The following is a 9,301-nucleotide window of genomic DNA, read 5'->3' on the forward strand; positions in this document are numbered from 1 at the left end:
ATTGGACAGTTTTTTTTAACCTCATATATTTGACACTACATGGATCTAATTTATGGTCTTAAAATAGTTCCGAGAATAACTTCCTTTTAAACTGTTCTAAGTGCAAAGTTGCGTTATATTTTTCTCTGTAGGCCTATAATTTAATGGCATTGTAACCCTAACCCTAATCTATAAGAATTAAACTTTAAATAATTTTAAAAAATTGCTTTAAAATCAAGTGTTTCTATCAAAAACTAATTCATAAAGCCTTTACTGTGTGCAGCCATCCACTCTAAAAGTCCATCCCTGTGCCTTTCCTTCCTAACATTGTCTATAATGAAGAGATTACTGAAACTTTCAATGCAAGCTATTCTCTTTCAGACAATAGATTTTTTGAAAGAAAGTTTTGTTGAAGCTTCATTAGCAAAGGCCTCCCTCTGTGGTCTGAAAGCAGGACACATTTGGAGCAATTACTTGACCAGAAAACAACTGTCAGTCATTCTTAAAGGGGAAGGATTCCAATTAATAAACCTCTTAAACCCTTTGGTTTTACTACCATTCCCCCCACCAGCTTTGGTGTCTCATGTTGTTAAGGAGAGTTTTGTCAGGAGAGAAAGACATTATGTGTTGTTGCACAGATCTGCAGCATTAGGTCCCTTGCTCTATTGTTTGCAGGGGATTTCGAGGACTTAGCTGGGACTAACAAGTACCTACAGTAGATGTTAGTGTTGTTTGCCTACTTATGGACCGCAAAGACATTGTGTGTGTGATGTGTGGTCTGTGCCGGGAAACTTAAGAAAGGTAAGATCATTTTTTTCTTTGTGGAAATAAAATAAATGGCTTAATTTTCTCACAGTGATTCAAAAACCCACCAGGTGAAAATTTTTATTTACCCATAATTGATATTGATCAGATTTTATATAATAATGAGTATAAGCTGAAACCACTGATATTGACAATAAGTGTGCATGTGCAACAGAAATATTCTCTGACTAAGTTTTTATCTGCTTTTGTAATAAAGGATGTAGGAAACTGCAGAACTAAGTTCGAAAATGGGCATGACTAAGTCTTAACGTTGTTCATAAACATTGACATCACGTATTAAATTTCAAGTTTTTAAGTATTTGGAACAATTACACTTGTATGCTATTAAACAACCAATTGGCTATAAGACCACAGCTTAAATATTCGTCTTCTTTTCCCTTTTATATTGCAGACAAAGATGCAAGTAGGTTGTGCTTTTGTGGAAACAATCCATTCAACTTTGATGAAATAATTCTTGGAGAACACAAACCCAGCACTTCATTGGTCCCAGCAACTCTAATTTTCAACTCCCTTTACTCAGGTGGTATCTTTTTTGTTTTTGACAAGAAAAAGAGACAGTGTTCCCAAAGGCTCGGATGCATTTGTCAATGGATACTCTTGGAATGGTGGACGACAGCGGGCATGGAATAGTGGACAGCTATGAAATGGCAAAAGGTGCCGGGTCGAGCAGTGGAGGCAGGGTTCACAGCATTGATGTCATTTTGGGATTCACTAAAGACCAGGAGTCTTTACTACAAGGTGGGGAAAGCCCAAGAGACCATGGAGCAAACCCACAGGATCCTGAAAAGCATGTCCCATCAGACCCGTACGGGCACCTTCCAGAGCTCGGTGACGGCTCCCAGCATTCTTCTTACCACGGTAAGTCTGCTTCCACCGGTAGTCCAAAAGCAGCTTCTCAGTTTTATTTTGATCGTTATCTTTCTAAATGAACTCTAACAGCGGCAGTGGTGGAAAATGTTAAAAGAGAACGAATATTTGGTCATATTCGGGTATGCTGACACTCTGATGATAATTTAAGAAACTTTAGACAAAGCAAATCACTTTCAACCAAGATGGATTTTCATTTTTAACGAACAACAAAAATCTGTCAGAGAGGTCAAACCCAGGTTTCTCTTCTGATATGAACGACGGCCACATGTTTTAAGTCCAGGGTCTGATGTAGGCTACATGGAACTTCACTAACTCAACTGAATGAACTGAAGGCAGCATTAATCTGTTATATCCATACCCTTCTTGATACATTGATCATGACAAAAGCATGCTTTAAGAAAGCTGGTCTTTTTTATTCCTGCAGTATTTTTGATCATTTTTGGATTACTGAGCAAATAACATCATTGCATTAGAACAATTTTAGTCCATGAGCCTTAGCAGGCATGTTGCGGGTCAATGTGACTGTTCAACTACAGGAGTGAAGGCTGTTTGAAACAGAGTTTATGGTTCATTCAGTTTTATTTAAATTTAAGTGTACACTACAGCTTCTACCATGACACCAGAGAACATGTTCAATAATCATTTAATGCTGCAATAACTAAATGCAAGTGATAAAACTGTGTTGTGTGATTTAATCATGAACAAAATCTGCTTTAACTTTGATTACTTTTGATAATAATGGCACCCAGTATAGTAGTTAGGTAACAGTACAAGAGTTAAATACTTGGTCTACACTGTTGGGAAAATCATCACAGCTACATTCTCTAAAGCCATTCAAAGACATTATGAACTTCTTTTAGACCTTTGTATTTTCATCTCACACAAGCTACAAATGCTGGGTTTTTTTTGGGTTTTTTTTTTTGGGGGGGGGGGGGGGGCATCAGGATTAGCACCTTCATCAAAAACCTCCAGTTCTATATCCAGTACATGCTTACTGTCCTCCATTGGAGCATCTACAGGTGGCAAGGGCCAATTTCATTTTTTCATTACAGCCATATTTATCAAATAAAATAAAACACATTATTATGTAGCTACATTCAACAAAAATATGAACGCAACACCTTTGTTTCTGCTCCGATTTTTCATGAGATGGACTTAAAGATCTAAAATTCATTCCAGATACACAATATTACCATTTCTCTCAAACATTGCTCACAAATCAGTCTAAATGTGTGATAGTGAGCATCAGTGCTTTGCTGAGATAATCCATTCACAGGTGTGCCACATCAAGATGCTGATCTGACATAATGAGTAGTGCACAGGTGTACCTTATACTGCCCACAATAAAAGACCACCCTGGAATGTGCAGTTTTTTTGCTTTATTGGGGATCTGGGGGCTCAGAACTGGTCAGTATCTGGTGTGACCACCATTTGCCTGATGCAGTGCAACACATCTTTTTCGCATAGAGTTTATCAGATCGTCAATTGTGGCCTGTGGAATGTTGGTCCACTCCTCTTCAATGGCTGTGCGAAATTGTTGGATATTAGTGGGAACTGGTACACACTGTCGTATACGCCGGTCAAGCACATCCCAAACATGCTCAACGGGTGACATGTCTGGTGAGTATGCTGGCCATGCAAGAACTGGGACATTTCCAGCTTCCAAGAATTGTGTACAGATCCTTGCAACATGGTGCATTATCTTGCTGAAACATGAGGTGATGTTCATGGATGTACGGCACAACAATGGGCCTCAGGATCTCATCACGGTATCTCTGTGCATTCAAAATGCCATCAATAAAATGCACCTGTGTTCTTCGTCCATAACAGATGCCTGCCCATACCATATCCCCACCACCACCATGGGCCACTCGATCCACAACATTGACATCAGCAAAGCACTCACCCACACGACGCCACACACGCTGTCTGCCATCTTCCCTGAACAATGTAATCCGAGAATTAATCTGTGAAGAGAACACCTCTCCAACATGCCAGACGCCATCGAATGTGAGCATTTGCCCACTCAAGTCTGTTACGGCGACGAGCTGGAGTCAGGTCAAGACCCCGATGAGGACGACGAGCATGCAGTTGAGCTTCCCTGAGACGGTTTCTGACAGTTTGTGCAGAAATTGTTTAGTTGTGCAAACCAATTGTTTCAGCGGCTGTCTGAGTGGCTGGTCTCAGACGATCTTGGAGGTAAACATGTTGGATGTGGAGGTCCTGGGCTGGTGTGGTTACACGTCGTCTGCGATTGTGAGGCCGGTTGTATGTACTGCCATATTCTCTGAAACGCCTTTGGAGACGGCTTATGGTGGAGAAATTAACATTCAATGCACGAGCAACAGATCTGGTTAACATTCCTGCTGTCAGCATGCCAATTGCATGCTCCCTCAATGCTTGTGGCATCTGTGGAATTTTGCTGTGAGACAAAACTGCACATTCCAGGGTGGCCTTTTATTGTGGGCAGTATAAGGTACACCTGTGCACTACTCATTATGTCAGATCAGCATCTTGATGTGGCACACCTGTGAGGTGGGATGGATTATATCAGCAAAGCAGAAGTGCTCACTATCACACATTTAAACTGATTTGTGAACAATGTTTGAGAGAAATGGTAATATTGTGTATCTGGAATGAATTTTAGATCTTTAAGTCCATCTCATGAAAAATAGAGCAGAAACAAAGGTGTTGTGTTTATATTTTTGTTGAGTGAATTTTATGAACATTAACCAATAAATATTTCTGTCTTAAAAAATAGATATTTTAAAACTTTTTTCTCATATTTCAGATTTTAAAGGATTAAAGTTTCAATTTGAGTTGGATACATAATGCTGATGGACGTAAGAAGTCATCATTTCTCTTTTGTCCATTTCTAAAATCAACAATGTTCTATTCAGTATGAATGATAAGCTTTATCGTCGCTGGGGCGACGGTGGCACAGGAGTTAAGTGCTCGCCTCGCAATCGGAAGGTCGCAGGTTCGACACCCGCTCAGTCTGTCGCTGTCGTTGTGTCCTTGGGCAAGACACTTAACCCACGTTGCCTGCTGGTGGTGGTCGGAGGGACCGGTGGCGCCAGTGCTCGGCAGCCTCGCCTCTGTCAGTGCGCCCCAGGGCAGCTGTGGCTACATCGTAGCTCATCCCCACCAGTGTGTGAATGTGTGTGTGAATGGGTGAATGACTGATTGTGTTGTAAAGCGCCTTGGGGGGTTCCAGGACTCTAGAAGGCGCTATATCAAATACAGGCCATTTAATGCATTTGTTTTATAAAGCCTAATCTGAATCACGACTTTCTTTGTGTAGAATCCACCGAATGTCTCTAGATTAGACGAGTTGCAGGTTTAACATGCCACATCTGTCACTATGAGATTACAGCAAGAACAGGATTCAGTGAAAGAAGTGATGTGAGCAGAACTTAACTGTTATGAAACTTTTATTTAAAAAGTAATTTTCCTGGAAAACTGTACATCTAGAGACACCTGCTCATGAAACATTATTTAACCTGTTTTTAAACTAAAACAAATTTCAATTTTCAATGATAATGCATTTATTAAGAATTTTTTTAAGTTCAAAGAATTCACATTCATATTTTTGTCTGAAAATCTGTGCAAAGCGCAAATGTAATGCAACCTAAATGCTGCCAAAATCTTAAACTGTTCTTTTGTCCTCCACTTACTTGAGTGCTTCAGTCAAAGTCACTTTAGTATTGTTTCTCCAGAACTATACGTGTGTATCTGGATGCCTGGAGAACATGCAGATGACTGAAGTTATAGTGCTAAAGCTAATTTATCTAATATTTCTTTTTAGAATCTGACCTTTTCTCCAATGACAAGTGTGATGGAGAAATTAGCAGCCTGCACAAGGATGTAGATGCTTCTGAGGGGTCTCCGGAGATGAGTAAAGATGACGAGCACGCTAAGAAGAAACACAGAAGAAACCGCACCACCTTCACCACTTATCAGCTGCATGAGCTGGAGCGAGCCTTTGAGAAGTCCCACTACCCAGATGTCTACAGTCGTGAGGAACTGGCGATGAAGGTCAACCTCCCTGAAGTTCGAGTTCAGGTAAAGAGCTGACAAAAATTACAAACTGACTAATAGTGACTAGTATTTCTGTGGAAACAGGAGAAGCTAGCCAGTAAATCTTGAGCAGAGATTTTTAAGTCTGATGCAGTCTCTTCAGCTGCAAGACTGTCTTTGCTTTTTTTGAATTGAGCATTAAACAATTTAAACTGGTTTCAAATCAGACTTTTAGGAGACAGTTCCAGCTCTCAGATTATATTGCACCATCTTTGGTGTTATGTAGAATAATGGAATAATTTGCATTCAGTGAAGTCCTTAATGGTCAGCTTCACTAAAAAAAATTTTAAGATTTTTTCTGATTATAATCGGTCACTCTGAGATTTTTATGCAGGATGAACATGAGAATAGTCTCCTACACCTACCTCCATTAGCTTCTGATAGAAAATAGATGGGGTTATTCAATTTCGGGTCTCAAGGGCTGGTATCCAGCACGTTTTGGTTTTAACCTTCCTTCAACACACCTGATTTCAATCAGCAGATGATTAACAGGCTTCTGCAGAGCCTGATGAGCTGCTGCACAGGTGAGTCAACCACTGAATCCAGTGTGTTGGACCAGAGAAACCACTAAAACCTGGAAACCGGCCCTCGAGGCTCAGAATTGAATAGCCTACTCTAGGATTTGAAAAGACGGACAGATCTAAGTCACATGGACTCACCCATCTTGGCTCACAACAAGGAAGGCTGTTGTTGGTTAAGCATCCAGGAAATAACAGAGAATATCTCGACTAGTAGAAGCAAAATGTTGGCATTAGCAACTCCACCACACAGCAGAACTCCTCCAGGCTTGTGTTATTTGAGGAGATTTTGCATAAAATAAAACATGTTCCTATATGACAACATGCATTTTAATGTAAGAAGACATTTACAAGAGTGTTACCTTTAACATCAATCAGAGAAGTTGAATTGCTTCTACGTATGAAATGTGCTATATAAATAAAGCTGCCTAGGCTTGTCTAGTGTAAAGGGATACATTTTGCCTTGTCCAGGTGTGGTTCCAGAATCGACGAGCTAAGTGGAGACGTCAAGAAAAGATGGACACCAGCACCATGAAACTCCATGACTCCCCCATGCTGTCGTTTAATCGTCCACCAATGCCTCCCAACGTGGGGCCAGTGGCCAGCCCGATGCCCCTGGATCCCTGGCTAAGCTCGCCAATCTCCAGTGCCACACCCATGCATAGCATTCCAGGCTTCATGGGCTCACCGCAGGCTCTGCAGCCGACCTATTCCAGTCACAGCTTCCTCAATAGCCCACCTGGCATGGTCCAAAGCATGCAGCCCATGGGCCCACCTCCCTATCAGTGTGCACCGAGCTTCAATGATAAATATCCCATGGAGGACGACAGGAGTTCCAGCATCGCAGCACTCAGAATGAAGGCTAAAGAGCACATTCAGTCAATGGATAAAACCTGGCAGCACATGTGATGTCTTACTCTAATTCTGGATCTACTCCTGTGAATGTTTACAAACTGCTTTTGATTTACGAAGGGGACATGTGGCACCAAAAATGTAAAAAAAAGGATATACATAGGATTTCATTAAATGGGTTTAGATTCAAATGTTTAGTGATACTTTTGTTTAGGTACAAAAAACAAACAAAAGACTTTTAATCTGCAGAAAATTTATACCTTGTATGGATTATAGATTGTAACTTGTCAGAAGTAGATATGTTTTACTTTTTTTGTTCAACTCAATGATATCTCATTGACAAATGGCAACAAATGTATAGAAATGGATTGTCTCAATTCGGGGGGGGGGGGGGGGGGTTGACTTTTTTAGGGGTGTGTGGTAAAAAGTTTCTACAAAAAAAAAATAAACAAGCTGTTTCTAATGGTTTGACAGCATTTTCAAGCTTTTCTGATTATGTCTTCCAGAGGAATATTGGCCAATAAAGAAAGTTTTGAAAGTTTTGTATCTAGTTCATAAAGTCCTAATTGTTTAAGTTTGTTGACATGGTTGTTGTCCCTTCTATTTCTGTCTTTTGGGGATTTTGTCTTTTCTTATTTTGCAGTAAGTTAATATCTGGTTTTTAAGTTTAGGGAGCATAATGGGCACTTAAAGCCACTTTTTCCACTCAGATTTCACTTTGATACATGTTTAAAGGGAATGTGAGTCATTTAGATTAAAATAGCTTTTTGGAGAGTTCTGATGATGGAGGTTAACGGAAGTCACCGGGCGTAATCTTATTTGGAAGCTAATTTAAACGGACAAGCGTACCTCTTAACACCTAATTACTGCTTTTAAAGCGATTAACCCTGGATTCTTAGCCACAGACTGAATGGCCTCAAATACTCTCAAAAAAGGCATTTCGGTACAGCCCTGAAAGTGTATACCAATAACAGTTTAAGTGGCCCACAAACAAAATTGTTGATGGTAAATGATTCTTTTTATTGCAAATCTGGTGAAATCTGTGTCTGCATTTTTGTTCATTCTAAATAACCAAACTACAAGTATCTTATTTGTGAAGAAAGCAAACTGAAGAGAATGAATCAAATCATGCAACAATTAGAAGAGGATGAGCTGGTTGTGCGGTTATTGTGCCAATTTTCTTCAAATTTGTACATGAAGAGTAGGATATAAATCAATGTGCAAGGATGAACTACGCTTAGTCCTGTTTACTAAATGCAGACAAAAGTCAGAAAAGTGAGCGCAAAAAACTATCGCTTTAGTGGTTTCAGTTAAAATTCACCAACATCACTTAGATTAGATTGGCTTTATTCAACAGTAATAGTAGTCTGAGTCCTGCACTTTCGCCAGTATCATGACATCACTGCAAAGCTTTTAGATGTTGAGATGTGGAAATATTCCAGAGCTGAAGCCCTCAGTGATTACAGATTGTGCATGTCTGAACTATTTCTGAGTCTAAAGCTTGTGACAGCGCTATAAAAGGTGTGGTTTACTGAAAAAAACATTTTAAATGATTATTTCTGATTAGAATCTGTCACTCTGAGTTTTTCAGCATGCTGAACATGAAAATAGTGTCCTACACCTATCTCCTGCATTAGCTTCTGATGGAAATGTGAAACTCTGACATTTGAAAATCCTGACAGATCTATGTCAAACTGTCACTTAACATCCATGGACTCACCCATCTTGACTCACAGGGTTAGGGTTGTTGGGGAAGGTTGTTTTTGAATTAGCATCCAGGAAACAGCAGAGGACGTCCAGGCTAGTAGAAGCTAACTGTTAGCATTAGCAACTCCACCACATGCAGAACTCCTTCAGGCTTGTGTTCTTTGCGAAGAAAAAACATCCACGTTGCAGAGCAAACACAGTCAGTAGTAGAGTCTTATTGCTGTTAGCCAATCAGATGTGATATGTCCAGATATGCTGTCTGAAGCTCAGCTGTGAAGTAGCTCCTTCCTGGAAATGGTGCACTGGTGTTTTTTGCCCCAGGGTATGACTTACCAACATTATTTACTACTAGAGACCCCCTGAAAATGTATTGATTAAACAAGTGTTCCACACCTTAAAAGTACTGACCATTTAGCATAATGAACACTGAATAACAGTCTATGATATTTTAAGTTACCAAACTCTTCTGG

The 9,301-nt window shown here is 40.0% G+C and overlaps 1 protein-coding gene across 2 annotated transcripts; it reads left to right on the forward strand.

Moving 5' to 3' along the window:
* Positions 1-524: 524 nt before the first annotated feature.
* Positions 525-7,501, forward strand: rx2 (retinal homeobox gene 2). 2 transcript variants are annotated; one of them, XM_070556073.1, is made up of 4 exons: positions 525-780; positions 1,196-1,662; positions 5,483-5,739; positions 6,744-7,501. In XM_070556073.1, the coding sequence occupies exons 2-4, from the start codon at positions 1,380-1,382 to the stop codon at positions 7,179-7,181; spliced, it is 978 nt and encodes a 325-aa protein (XP_070412174.1). In that variant the 5' UTR covers positions 525-780; positions 1,196-1,379; the 3' UTR covers positions 7,182-7,501. The 2 variants fall into 2 exon arrangements, with proteins under 2 accessions (XP_070412174.1, XP_054598075.1); XM_054742100.2 differs by having other exon boundaries at positions 1,325-1,662.
* The last annotated feature ends 1,800 nt before the right edge of the window (positions 7,502-9,301 follow it).

The sequence above is a fragment of the Nothobranchius furzeri genome, chromosome 11 (assembly GCF_043380555.1).
Source record: "Nothobranchius furzeri strain GRZ-AD chromosome 11, NfurGRZ-RIMD1, whole genome shotgun sequence".
Taxonomy (NCBI): Eukaryota; Metazoa; Chordata; class Actinopteri; order Cyprinodontiformes; family Nothobranchiidae; genus Nothobranchius; species Nothobranchius furzeri.